Raw genomic sequence first — 14543 nt, 5'->3', positions numbered from 1 at the left:
AGTATCTCTTTCTCCTTTGAGAGCCATCTGCCCAGTACCCTCATTGCTCCCTCCTCCAATGTGTCATAGTGCCTTGCTTCACTCTCCTTTACCCCACTACATACTACCCTGGACCATACTTTGTGACCAAGAAGAATGTCATTTTCACTCTTAGATGCCTTGTTCCTTCAATGCCTTGCCCATAGTAGGGGCTCACTAAATGTTTGATGAATCACATTGGATTGAACCAAAAAGTTAACATTTTCATCATCAGAGCTTTGTGATTCTGTGGGGTTGGATGACTGTTCTACCCTTTATTACCATGGAACCAGAGATTGATTTCTAAAGGACAAGGACTTTGACAGAGGCTTAGCATGGTTGAGCCAGATCTGTGGAGCCCAAAAGGAGACAGTCAGAGGCTGACCTGAGAAAAAAGGATTCACTAAAGGATGATGAAGAGCCCAAACTAAGGTACTCACTGGTGCAAAGGGGGTAGAAACTCAGTCCACTGCTGGTGACCATCCCTTACCATGAGTCCCTTTTCCCTCACAGCCCCCTAGACAGCAGCCTTTTCTGCCCTTGCTTAGCTAGGGCTCAGAAACTGTGAGAAAGAGGTTAGAGGTTTAGAGAGATTAACCTTACAGAGGACTTGACCTCCCAAAGCCATTCTATTCATAGAAGGGCCCCCACCAAGATCCTGAAAAATCACCTCAGATGACACTCACTGCTTTTACTCACAAGCTCTTTGGCAAAAATTGAATCGGGCCTGTCTCACAGCTGGCCAGTGGGAGTCAGGAAAGACAGGCATGTCCTCTCTCTTCATGGGAAAAGTCCTGATAAGGAACAACAGTGAGGGGGATGAGGTAGACACAGAGCAGGAGCTGAGCCTCAGGCTGGACAACAGGGTGCTGCTGCTGTATTTTGGGGCTGGGGAGTGCCCTCAATGCCAGGCTTTTGCCCCCATCCTCAAAGACTTCTTTGTGAAGCTCACAGATGAGTTCTACGTGAACAGGTCCTCACAGATCGCACTAGTATATATCTCCCAGGACCAAACTGAGGAGCAACAGGACACATTCCTCAGAGATATGCCCAGGAAGTGGTTGTTCCTGCCATTCCAGGATGAGCTGAAAAGGTAAGCCTAGCTGGGTGCCCTTACTAGGGGAGGGAGAGCCAGGTAAGAACTCTGAGCTGGGGCAGGTGGTAGAGACTTTCCAGGTGGCCCCTCACCCCACCAGTGCTGCCTGCCCTAGCAGAAGACCCAGAGAGACAGAAGCTAGGCCTTTTATCGAGGTGGGCTGAAGAACAACAAGGCATGGAGAACAGAAAAGAAGCCAATATTTAACAATTTATACCATAGGGCCAAGGGATTAGAACCTAGAGGTATTGACCTCTCCCCTGCCTTTCTCATCACAGGTCATACTTGAGCACAGTGGCCTCTGGATTTATGGCCTAGTAACCTGGGGCCAGCTCAGCTTCTTCCCTACACTGCCTTATCTATCAGCTCCTAAGAGACATCCCATAGGGGCCATGCTCCCTTCCTACCGCCCCTTATAAGAGTAGGAACAGGAACCCAGAGTTCCTGCTCTCCCTTCTTCAAAGTAGCAGCTCGCTTCTTTAAGAGATAAGAGGAAAAGGGAGACCTTCTCCCAACCCCAAGACCTGTTCTAAGCAGTGGGGGGAAGGGCTTCTGTTGTAGTCTAGTCTTCTGGTCCCATCCTATCCCAACCCCCAGGCACTGAGGCCTCACACTAACTTGCTCACAGGGACCTTGAGCGGATGTTTGCTGTAGACCACGTCCCCACGGTAGTTGTGCTGAAGCCTAGTGGGGAGGTGCTCACCAGGGATGCTGTGGAGGAAATTGGCCGACTCGGGCCTGCCTGCTTCTGGAACTGGCAGGAGGCCTCTGAGGTCATAGACCGAAACTTCCTAGCTGCTGAAGACTTTGATGACTTGGCACCCAGGAGCCTCACTGACCCCATCCGGCGACTCAAATATAAGGTCGAGAAGGAGACTTCAAGAAGCCGTACATCAGATGGTGAGGGAGAGGAGACTGGAGATGGGGTGATGTTCTGAGCCTGCTGAGTGGACTCAGAAGTGGGCCCTCAGTGGAAGATGCCAACCTTATAGGAACTTGCCCACTGACTTCCAGATGTTTGGGTCCCTACAAAAACTTGCAAAAGCAGAGAGGCAGGAAAGATACTGAACTGAGATCCAAGAGTGGATTTATCTTATGGATGAATCCTGAAATCTCTGGGACCATGCCCTCTTGTTCCTGTAGGATGGCTTCACATTCCTTCCTACCTGATGTCCCATCTGCTCTCCTTAGGATTGAGGAACTTCCTCTGACCCCAGGAGAGACAAGACTATTCCTAGGGAATTACCTAGGATATACCACAGGAGATACCACTGGATCCTCAGGGTATGAGGGCTGACACTCTAACACCAACCTTTCACAACTCCATACGTGGAACCACCTATAAGAGGTGCCCAGACCACTCTACATTCCATTCTTTAGCAATCACCTCAATCAACCATTCCAAGATAAGAGAGGACACTAGGAAAATGAGGAGCATGAGGCTGTGGAAAACAGAATCTCAGAGCTGCAAGGGACCTTAGTGGAAATCTAATTCAACCTATACCTGAACCAGACTTTCCCGGACAAAATACCTTCTAAGTAATTTTCCAGCCTCTGAGGACCTCCTCCCAGGGGAAGCCCATTACTTCCCAAGGCAGCCCATCCCACTTGGGGAGAGCTCTAATTTTCAGAAAACCTTTGTCTATATCAAGTCTAAAGCTCATGCCTCTTCCTGACTTCTGCCCTTTGCTCCTCATTTGGCCCTCTGGGGACGAACTGTCCTTCATATACCTGAAAGGTTCTCATCTGTCCTTACTGTACTGAATCTTCTTGTGAATATGGGCCAGAAGGAGAAGCTCGGCTCTCTCCATCTTGAGGGGTGTGAGCGAGGAGGGCATAGCAGGTTATTAAAGATAGGAAACAATGGCATCAAGAAGAAGTCTTTATTACTAAGAGCAAACAGAGCCAGTCCTGCAGGCTTATCACCAGGAAAAATAAAGTCCAAGGCACATAATTTTGTTCCCTGCCTACCCAGAGCCATATCAAGGCCTTCTGCAGCAGGCAACCCTCTGAGATGCCTGTGCCAGAGCACAACCTTTGATACTTGGCAGAATAGCTTCAGGACCCCACCTCTCCCCACACCTTCACCAGGCACTATCAGTGGCAAACACTCAGGCTCCTGTTAGGGGCTGAGCTGCCTGTCCCAGAGATGCTGTGACAGGCTGTAGGCTTCCAGACGTCAGAAAGGACCATGGAGTGTAGTGTTGCCCAAGGGGCAGAGAGGGCAAGAGGAAGAAGAAGAGAGGCACTGTGGTCAGCAATGCACCAGCACTGCCATCCCAGAATCTTGAAGGCTGATCCCTTCTCCACCGGGAGCTAACAGACACTGGAAGGCAGGCGGGCTGCTGCTGTCCTCTCCACCACAAAACCATAGTTGTACTGGAATGACATACAGATGAGAGATGGGGCAGCATCATGGGCAATGACATGAGAACTCTAATCTCAGTTCCCACCTCCCACCTCTCACAGAAGACCTCACCTGCAGGGGCTGGGGGGTTTCAGGGGACAGGGATCTAGACATGACTATGAGACAGAGGTCCTACCTCCTCCTCGATGTCAGCTAGTGATTTGATGGTCAGGTCTGCAAAAGTAGAGAAACCCTGCAGGAAGAGTCAGAGGAAGGTCAACCCCAGGACAGGGAACCCCAGAGGACACCAGAAAACCCAAAGCCATCATCAGGCTCTTTGGTATGTGAGTTACAAAGGGCACAGCAAACCCAGATCTAGGAGTCTGGCTGCCCATGCCTCCAGTGGCCCCATCTCCAGTACTCAGGCTCAGGCTTATCCTTCAAAGCCCCCAACCATCCCCTAGAGTCCCTAACTCTCTTCCATACCTTTCACAGCCTCCCTGACACCCTCTGCAGCCACCCCATCTCAACCTTCTTTACCCATCTCCCACCCCCAATTCTGAACAAGGGTCCATAGGAAGTGTTGTTTTATAGGAGCAGGGAAAAGGACAGGGGTCAGATGGCATAGGAGTGGGTCAGATGAGGCACCTCATGGCACAGAGAGGGGTCTGACAATGGTTAGTGTCTGCTTCATGGGAGGGAGTTTAATGAAAAATTGGGGCAAGGAGAGTATCTCAGCATGAGTGCCCATCAGTATATATTGTTGTGAGGAAAGTACTTTTAAAATTGTCAAATGCTATCTATTCATGTGAGGTATCATTAGCACTTATTACTAAATAATAAATGCAATCACATAGCTTGCTTCACTCCTGGGGGACCACTCACCGTTGGACCATTGTCTTTGCCTTCAAACTTGGGGTGCAGGATGAAGGGAACCCCATCCATGGCTAAGAAGAAAGATTACCAATGAGCGAAAGGGCAATGGGATGAAAACCCTCCCATTCCCCTGGCCTGGGAACCAGAGCATGCTAGAGCTGGAAAGGACCTAAGATATTCTCTAGTCTAAACCCCTTATTTTTCAGAAGAAGAAACTGAGGCACCATGGGGAAGGGAGGGTTACAAAGTTGGCAGGCAGAAGAGCCAAGACTAGAACTCAGGTTTTTCTCAGGCTAAGGGTTTTTTCTTCTATACCTTGTCAACTATGCTCCTATCCTGACCCTTCTCTTCCAGGTGCCTCAGTGTCCCTGTCTCTCCTCTGCTCCTTTAAAGTTGAGTAAGAATGAGTAAGAATGCAGAGTTCAGTTTACCTGAGATGCCATACAGACTAGAAGCCTCATAAATGGAATCATTCCTTCTGATGGTCCCTTGTCTTGAGCTCAATGTGGATAGCTTCTCTGAGCTGTCACTGTAGGGTACCATAATCAATGCCCATGTAGAGTAGCAGGGGTGGTCATCCCTCAACCTCCAGTAAAATGTTGCTTCTTGATCCCCACCCCAGCCCAGGTCTTGGTTGCCCCTCGTGCCCCGCCCCCCCCCCCCCCACCTCCTGCTAGTCTCACCTGGACTTATCCAGGGAGAGGCCACTCATCCCCAAGCTGATGCTTCGAGGCTTAGGAAGGGGCTTGGGCTTGGAGACTTTACCTTTCTTACACCAAACTGCAAAGCCGCCTATTTCCCTAGAGGGTAAGACATATTTTAGAAGGAAATCTATCATTTGTACCCAAGGAAGATCAGTCCTTGGGGACCCTGGGGTGAAGGTTCACTGCCTCCTAAGACATGTGGGTGAGGGGGGTGTGTGTGTGTGCACACATGGAGATGATTAAAGGATCAGGCGTCTAGATGTGTGAGGAAGGCTAGTGGAGTGAGGGGGTTGTGTATGTGGGAGGATGTTAGCCAGGGGAAGCTGGAGTGGACAGGGACTTCAGGGGCAGCTCTCTACCCAACACGCATGTATCCTGGCACCACTCTGCTCTTGCCACTCAGCCGGACATCAAACACAGCCGTATCAGCCACTCCAAGAGGGACCAGCTTCATGCAGACCCGTTTCTTTTTTGATACTGATGCCTCTGGGCAGGAGGGGAAGGAGAATAGAGGTCCATATCGAATTCAATTAGGTCAATTGAATCCCTGACTAGCTGGGGTATCTACCCTCCCATCCACGTATGTGACTAGGACTCAGGATTCACAATAAAGCCATCACTAAACACACTAGGAAAACCTAGTAAAGAGAATGACCTTACTGGTATCTAGGAACTCGTTGATATTAGTAAAGCCCATGGGAAGAGGTGTTTTCTCATTTAGGATCTGGATATCTGTGACCACATTTTCCTGGAGAGTCTGGGAGGGAAGCAAAGAGGAAAGGAACAACGGTCATTGCAGCTGCGCAAAGGAGAGCCAGGGTCAGTCAGCACAGGTAGAGGACAACTGCTCTGGTAGGGGCAGCACAGTGCCCTGGAGAGCTCTAATTCAGAATTACTGGCACTGGGGCAAATTTAGGGGGAGAAAGGAGGAAGACAAAAGAAGCACAGGACAAAGGGCAGTGTGAGCAAAGGAAGGTCATCGCAGGAGAGAGACGTGACAGCAACGTGACCCTGGCAATGTGGACGTATAAAAGACCGCACACAGGATGAGATGAAGGGACAGAAGCCACAGGGATGAGGAGGCATGTCCTTGTATCTGTCCTCTGTGCTTACAGCTCTGGAGCTATGCTAAGAGCACCATCATAGGAGAGTTAGGACACCTAGACATGAGTGTTCAAGGCCCAGCTTTGATAGATCCTTAAGTTCACCCCTTTTGCTGAATTCAAACTTCACAGAACAAACCGCCCTAATAAAAGGATTTGTTCTGTAAAACTTGGAGTTCATAAAAAGGCTGCACCCAAGGACCTAGAAAGCCGCATGTGGCCCCTAAGCCACATGTTCCCCACCCCTGCCTTAGACAAATCACTTCACCTCTCTAATTTTCTCATCTGTAAAATGAAGATAACAGCTGTTTACCCAACCATGACTACTGTGGGGAAAGCAAACTGTAAACTTCAAAGAGTGATGGGAACTGAACGCAGGCTATTATTATTCCTTACCTCACTGCTGTCGCCACTGCCAGGCCCAGTTTCCCCAGGACTGAGGCACAGGAAGTAGCCAGACTTTTGTGCAAATCCCTTTCCAAAGTTGGCAGGTGTCCCCTCCACTGTGCTTGTGATCTGGGGTCAGAGAAAGCAGGTCACCGCCATGGAGCATTGGGGGTGGGATGGGGGGGAGGGGGGTTTAGCATCAGTGGCCCAAGACCTGGCCCTAACCGTTCTTTTGGTTTCTCCTGCCCCGTATCACCTCCCAGACAAAGGAATCTTGCCTTCCAATGCCACAGGCCCCAGACATCATCTCCCCACTTCCTGCCTTGGACAAAAATACTAAGACCTGGAGGCTCTGGAGTCAGACTTGGACAAGCCCATGAGACCAGAAGGGCAGGGCAAGGATAGTCACACCAGGGCCAGAAGGGCTGGATGAGATCAGGGACACTGAAGCTGGAGGGGCCAAGGGTGGGAGATCAGTGATGGGGTAGAGGGGGGAGTGTAGGAGGGGGATGGAAGAACTCAGAGGGCTTGGAAGAAGCCAGGGACAGGCACCGAGGGTGGGGGAGGTGGGATCAGTGAGAACAAGGGCCCTGAGCACACTGAGGGAGAGGACCAGGACAAGATGTGACTACTAGGAGGAGGGAGAAGAAGGGGAAATGCCAAATGAGGATAAAGAGGTGAAGTGTGTGGGGGGAAGCCCCACCTGGAAGGATCAGGAAAAGAGGACATGAGGGGATTGGGAGAGAACTGGGACATGGGGCACAGGGGCCAGGAGAGGATGAAGATATAAGGCAGGTGTGCATGTGGGGTATCAGGTGGAGGTAGATGCTGGGAGGGGCGGGGCAGAAAAGGACAGGAACTCTGAGGTTGGAGAGGGAGGAGCAGGGACTGGAGGACCCTGGAGGAGGCTCAGGGGCACACAGGGGGCAGGGAGAAGGGAAGGCACAGGGAAACTAAGGCTGGGAGAAGGGGGGTGTACAGGGACACTGAGGGGGAAACGAGGAGGCACGCGGAAACTGAGGCCAGAGGGAAGCCACAGGGGCAGAGGTGGGAAGGGGCACAGGGAACGGGCAGGGACAAGGGGGACCAGGGTGCGACGCTGAGGTGGGGGAGGCACGCGGCCCCAGGGGCGGGGTGGGGATGGGGCAGGCACAGGGACACGGGGGCGGGACCCACAGGGGCTCTGCAGAGAGGGATGGGGACACTGAGGCCGGAGGGACGGATGAAGGCGCAGGAAGGCCAGGCCGGGCCGGGCTCTACTCGCTCACTCACCGCGCTGTAGCCCCGGGGCGGGACGGCCGAAGCCAAAGCCCAGGCCAGGCCGGCTATCGGGGCCCCTTCAGGGGTGGGCCCGGAATCCATCCTGGGAGCTGCGGATCAAGGCGAAAGGAAGTGGACTGAAGGGGTGCGAGGGCTGCCAAAGCGAGGGCTTAGGGTCGCCGAAGTGACCAAGTCTGGAATCCCGTCCCCGGCAGTCACCCACAGCTGGTCGGACTTCGGACCCAACGGCGGCTGTCTCCGGAAACTACAGGAACCAGAAGGCAATTCGGCGAACTAGACGCGCCTGCGCAAACACTCTTACCATAAGTCTTTGGTGCAAAGCCTGCGCGGTATGGCGCACAACCCGAGCCAAACAGTTGACGTCACTCTCGAAAGACTCGTTGAGAAAGCACAATTCGAGCACGAAAAGTCCTGCGCATGGGCAAATTCCCGGGGAGCGTAGATATGTTAATGACGTTTACGAAACGGACTACATTACCCAGAAATACTTGCAGGACTAGAGCTGCTCCTTAACCACAGACTTCCCGGCCATCCCTGGAATCCCGGGCTCAGGGGTAGCTTTGTGGGAGGAGGGAGAGTAAGTCAGAGCAAGTCGAGCAGTCAGAAGTGTCCTGGGATAGCTGCTTGCCAGTGGGTCTCTGCCTTCAATTGTCCACACAGCTGCTAAAGAGATAGTTCTAAAGCGCTGCTCCCCTGCTCAAGAAGCTTCAGTGGCTCCCTCTTGCCCAAGGATGAGATACAGACTTCTCTGATATTCAAAGCTCAGCCTACCTTTCCAGGCTCATTACAAAGGACTCACTCCTCTCGTTAACAGTCGTACTGCTCTTTCCTCATCACTCAGACACCGCTGGGTTCCCAGAGGAGCAGCCATCGAAGGGACTTTTCTTTCCCAACTCTCCTACGAATGTTCCCTTCCCCTTTCCACTGATAATGTTTAATATAAAATTTTGGAATAATCTCTTTGTTCTCTCTGAAGTAAACTCAGAGAGTGCCTCTTCCTATGTCAGCAAACGCCAGCCAAGACCGACTCTACAGTCCTTAAGGAGACCTTTAACCTAAGACACTATATCTTGAATAATGGGACTTTCCTTTGTATCTTATTATCTATAGACATATACTATGTTATGGCATATTAATGGTAAAGAAAATATAGACATCTTAGGTCGTAATTTCTATTGAACATTGTTTACCCTTTCCTATGTCAGTTATCTGTTTAGGGGAGGAAGCCTGCCACTTAGTAGTGGTGGGGTTTCTTTCCTTATCACCGAGACATATGCTTACCCAGCCTGGAATCTCAAGGCCTGACTGACATTGCTTTGTTAATTGCCCTGTCTTACTGAATTTATGATTTGCTTGATTAGGAGAGTTTCTTTCTCATGGCAAAATGTACTTAAGACAGATGATTTCTGTACTAGGTAGTCAGAGTCACCTCTGACTCCATAGCGCTATGTAACTTTTCTTTATGGGGAATTAATTAATTAATTAAATCATAAAATGTATGCATTTAGCCTGTTGCCTTTTCTCTAACCAAGTTTTCAGATCAACACCACCAAATCCATCTTCACCCCAATAAGGGATTACCCAGAATCTGCTTCACTCTGACCCTTAGGCCAGTCAAGTCACAGTGTGTCCGACCAATAAGAGCTCAGAATGTTCTACCACAGATCAGGCACAAATAACCCATGTGACCATTTGTGGCATGGCTGTTCACATTATCTGGATATTAAACTGGGAGCCAACAATTACAATCCTTCCAGGAAGCCTTCCCAGGGAACCCTGCCCAAGTCCCAGTCTAAGTCACTCCTCCCCTTCTCTCCAGGGAACCCCACTTCAGACCTGATCTAGGCAACCCACCCCCACACACCAGTCTTTGGCCCTGCGTCCACCTGGGTCAAAGCCATCAGCACAGGACCTCTTTGCTTCAGAGACTTCTCTATTTGATCTTTCCATGTCCTATTAATAAGACTGTTGTCTTATATCTCTTCTGCGCTTTGTAACTAAACTTGAAAAGGCTGTCTACAACACTCCCCCTCCTCTCTTTATCCTCTCAAATCCCTTACAATGCAGCTTCTGACCTCATCCTTCCACCAAAACTGCTCTCTCCAAAGGCAGCTATGATCTCTTAGTTGCCAGATCCAGTGACCTGTTCTCAATTCTCATTCTCCTCAACCTCTCTGCAGGCTTTCACGTTGTTCCTCGGTACTCTCTTCTCTCTAAATTACAAGAGCACCATTCTCTCCTCATTCTATTCTCTCCCATTCTCGTCCTTTCTCTGGCTCCTTTGCTGAATCCTCTTCTAGATCATGCCCTCCAATTATAGTGTCTCTCAGGGTTCTGTCCTGGGCCCCTTCTCCAAGAAGTAGACTTCACTTGCTGATCTTATCATCTCCCATGAATTTAATTATCATCTGGGCTGATGATTCCACAATCTACTTATCTGCCCCAAACTCAGCTGTCCTCCAATCTTCCATCTCCAGCTGCCTTTCAGATATCTCGGACAGGATGTCCAGTACTATCTTAAACTCAATATGCCCAGAGTGGACTCATTATCTTTCCCCCTAAACTCTCCCTCTCTCCTGCCTTCTTTATATCAGTCCCTCAGGTTCCTAATTCTACTTTTCCAGTTATTTAGTCATTTCAGTTGTGTCCTACCCTTCACGACCCCATTTGGGGTTTTCTTGGCAATACTAGAGTGGTTTGCCATATCCTTCTCCAGCTCATTTTTACAGATGAGCAACTGAGGTAAACAGGATTACGTGACTTGCCTAGGGTCACACTGCTAGTAAGTGAGGCCAGATTTGAATTCAGGAAGATGAAGTCCTTTCTGACCTCAGGCCCAGCACTTTATCTACTTAGTCACTCAGCTGCTCCTTTGTCTTTCCTAATCCCTCTTAATTCTAGTGCTTTCCCTCGGTTGATTATTTATTTATCTTGCATATAACTTGCTTTGTACATTTGTTGACATGTTGACTCCCCCCTGGAGGGCAGAGAATGTCTTTTCCTTCTTTCAGTATCTCCGGTGCCGGGCACATAGTAAGCACCTACTGACTGACTGACTGGTTTCCTCATTATCTTTCATCCTCCCTCCCCCCATCCAATCTGTTTCAAGACCTGTTGATTTCATCTTTGCAACTTTTCTCTCATCTGTCCCCTTCTCTTTTCTGCTACTGCCAGCAGGCCCTCATCACTTTATACCTGGATTACTGCAACAGCCTGTCGGTGGGTCTGTGTGCTCCAATCCATCCACCATTCAGTCTAAAGCACAGGTCCAATCATGTCACACACACCCCCTCTCCCCCGCGGCTCCCCTGCCCCCCACCCCAATCCCCCAACAAACTCCAGTACCTCTCTTTCGCCTCCAGGATCAAATACAAAATGACATTCAAAAGCCCTTTATAATCTTGCCTTGCCTCCATTTCCATTCCTTTAGCAACTTACTCTCCAACACGCTCCTGACTGTTCCACATAGAAATCTCTCAGCCTGGAATGCCTTTCTTCCTCCACTCACCCTACTGACCTCCTTGCCTTCCTTTAATCGCAACTAAAATTCTACTTTTTTTTACAGGAAGCTTTCCTCATCCCCTCTTAATTCTGTTACCTTGCCTCTGTTAATTATTTCCTATTTAGCTTGCTATGTATGTGTGTTTGTATATTATCTCTTCATTAGGTCATAAGTTCCTTGAGGGCAGGGACTGTCTTTTCCCTCTTTTTGTATTCCCAGCATTTAGCCTGTCACATAGTAGACATTTAACGTTTATTTACTGATTCTCTAGAGGCTTAGTTTCTAGGCCGGACCTGGCTTGAGCTGCCAATTCCTGACTACTGTTAAGATGGGCCTCCGGGGCCCCTAAGGGACACATACACTACTTGCCACCAGGCTGGACTCTGAGAGAGGTCCCTCAGTCTTATCACTTACTTCCCGCAACAGACATCTCTCCAGCCACTGGACTCATTTCTCAATGGTAAGCATACTCCTATACATGCTACATTCCTGGGCTTCATCATCTCCAGTAACTCATCATTATGCAAGATGCACCACCTCAGCAGCCCTGATCCAAGGGGCCCCTCCCTCCCTCTGATTGGAGGGTGGAGGATAAATACCTAGAGCGCCAACTAGATCCTCCACTGTTTAAGGAGGGCACCCAAGGAATTCTCATTCCATCTGGCTACTATTCTAGACTTCATCATCTCCAGAAATTCCCTGGCTCTATGACTTCATTACCCCCTGCCCTACCCCCCACCACACATCACTTCCTTCCTCCTTTGTCAGCTTTTTGTGTCTTCTCTGTTAGATTGTGAGCTCTTCAAGGGCAGGGACCACCTTTTCTTTGTATTCCCGAAGCTTAGCACAGTCCCTGACACACAGTAGATCTTATATAAATTTTATTGACTCTGATTTCCTCATATTCTTTCCCCATTCAGTGATTCTGAATCAGCAACTCCATTTTCCATGCCCAGCTCCCAGGTCTTTCATTCTCATTCTTCTCAACTCTATCCCTCAAATGTCCCAATCTGGACCTACCCATCCCTTCCAGTGTACTCTCTGAAATGCCTGCTCAATAATTTCAAGTTAATCCTTTTCCTTTCTCACTTCTGAGAAAGCTTACCAAGACTGGGCTCCCTCCTGGTGACACTGTATGTGTCCTGGCCACACCCCTTGATTTACTCACTGGTTATGGTGGAAGAAATCAGGATATTTCTTGCCACTTCCAAACTCTATCCAAACTACCATCATCATTCAGCAACCTCTCCTCCACTGAATTTTGCACTATTCAAATTTATCATCTAATCCTTATCCTGGGGGTCATTATTTATCAACCCCCAGGATACCCTTCTTCCTTTTCCAATGATTTCAGGGCCTGGCTCATCATCTTTCTCTCCTCCCCAACTCTTGCATTGGTAATAGATTTTAACACTCCCTCAAACACCTCAAACTACTCAATTCACATGCCCTACTTCTACAAACGGAGATGATCATATACTTGAACATGCCATCACTCACAGATTCCATGTTCATATTTAGGAACTCTGCACTTCCTTTATCTGGTCTATTGCTCCACCTTTCCCTGTGCCTTATGACCCCCAATCCTGTTCCTTCTCACCATCATCTCCAAATTTTATGCCTCAGTTCTCTGCCAGCCCATTCACTGGCTACACTATCCTGAACCTTGGTGAATCAACTTAACTGTATACTGTCTATTGGAACTACTTGCCACCTTGTCCAGTTGTTGATCATGCCTTGCCAAACCCCAGTCTTAGATTACTTGTACTACCTGACTCCTTCACTCCTATTCATATGCTGCTGAACAGACCTAGAGAAAGTCCCAAAATTGTTCACTGGATCTACTACAAATTTGTCACACACAGTAATCCTAACTGGCCTTTTACTACAGCAAGGGCAATCCTTTTACACCTAATAGATTCACCCTCCCACTCCTCACAACGAGTATGCTCTAGGTACTTTAACAGTAAGTACACAAGAGTGTACCTCACTATGTTTATTGACAACCTTCTTATCACTCCTCTGGTCTCCCAGGACACCCCTTACTCCTTTTCTACTGAAGACTTTGACCACTCACCAAACATCAGACAGACATTTTCTGCCACTATCTCTGGCTTCACCCATCTCATAAAGAAGTGGATTTTCTTCTTGCCAAGGCAAACCTCCCTGGCACCCCTTTCAGTCTTTGGTCTCTTCCTGTTCACTGGCTTCTCCTTAGGCATCTCCAATTGAGCGTATCTAAAATGGAATTTATTCTTTCTCCCCAAACTCTCCCTCTATCTGAATTTCCCTATTACTGTTCAGAGCATCACCATCCTCCCTCCCCCCCAGTCACCTAGGCTCAGAACCTAGGTGTCATCCTTGATTTTTTGTACATTCACTCTATATATCTAATCTGTTGCCAAGTCATGCCATCTCTATCTTTGTATCTCTCAAATACATCTCTCTCCTGATGTGGCTGCCACTCTGGTACAGATTCATCACCTCATATTTTAACACTGCAATAGTCTTCTGGTTGGTCTCCCTGCCTAGTCTTTCTCCACTCCAATCCTTCTTCCATTCAGCTGTCAAAATGATGCTCTTAAAGGGCAGGTCTGACCACATCACCATTACCCCCAAGATCAAACATAAAATCCTCTGACTTTCCAAGCCCTTCGAAACCTGGTTCCTTCCTGTCTTTCCAGTCTTCTTACACTTTTCTTTTCTCTACAAACTCTGTGATCTAGGGACCTCAGACTTTTCAGTGTCCCTCAAAGATGACATTCTATTCTCTCAACTCTGAGCCTTTTCACAGGTTGTCCTCCATTACTAGAGTGTTCTCCTTCTTCACCTCTCCCTATTGGTTTCCTTAAAGAGAGGGCCTCTACAGGAGGCCTTTCCCAGTCCTTCCCACTGCTACTGCCTTCCCTTTGGGATTATCTCTCACACTGTGGAAGTTTACATTGTATAAATCTTGTATGTAGTTATTTTTATGTTGCTTCCTCCAGTAGAAATGTGAGCTCCTTGAAAGCATGGACCATATTTTTGCTTTTGTAGCAAGCGTCTGGCAGTGAATGTCTAATAAAAGCTTGTTGCCTGAATGAGGTGGAGATCATCAGCCCTTATCATTTATTCTCATACATCCTCTACATCTCTGGGTCTTTTCACCCACCATGCAACTGAACCTTCCTATGTACTGTCTTCCCCCAAATACAGTATAAGTAAGTACACAGATTCTAATCCTTGAGGG

General features: G+C 48.8%; 2 protein-coding genes across 2 annotated transcripts; one reads left to right on the top strand and one right to left on the bottom strand.

Moving 5' to 3' along the window:
- The first annotated feature begins 705 nt into the window (after window positions 1-705).
- On the top strand, window positions 706-2137 carry NXNL1 (nucleoredoxin like 1). Its single transcript, XM_072602487.1, has 2 exons — window positions 706-1111; window positions 1743-2137. Exons 1-2 carry the CDS (start codon window positions 786-788, stop codon window positions 2050-2052), a joined length of 636 nt encoding a protein of 211 aa, XP_072458588.1. The 5' UTR covers window positions 706-785; the 3' UTR covers window positions 2053-2137.
- Window positions 2138-2983: 846 nt separating this feature from the next.
- MVB12A (multivesicular body subunit 12A) lies at window positions 2984-11967 on the bottom strand. The gene is made up of 10 exons (XM_072602485.1): window positions 11729-11967; window positions 7804-8223; window positions 6541-6660; window positions 5702-5798; window positions 5401-5527; window positions 5021-5137; window positions 4769-4866; window positions 4347-4408; window positions 3658-3714; window positions 2984-3493 (listed from the first exon to the last, which is right to left on the bottom strand). The coding sequence occupies exons 2-10, from the start codon at window positions 7891-7893 to the stop codon at window positions 3431-3433; spliced, it is 831 nt and encodes a 276-aa protein (XP_072458586.1). The 5' UTR covers window positions 7894-8223; window positions 11729-11967; the 3' UTR covers window positions 2984-3430.
- Between the last annotated feature and the right edge of the window lie 2576 nt (window positions 11968-14543).

The sequence above is a fragment of the Notamacropus eugenii genome, chromosome 4 (genome assembly GCF_028372415.1).
Source record: "Notamacropus eugenii isolate mMacEug1 chromosome 4, mMacEug1.pri_v2, whole genome shotgun sequence".
In the NCBI taxonomy this organism is placed as follows: Eukaryota; Metazoa; Chordata; class Mammalia; order Diprotodontia; family Macropodidae; genus Notamacropus; species Notamacropus eugenii.
This window is presented reverse-complemented; position numbering and strand designations above follow the sequence as displayed.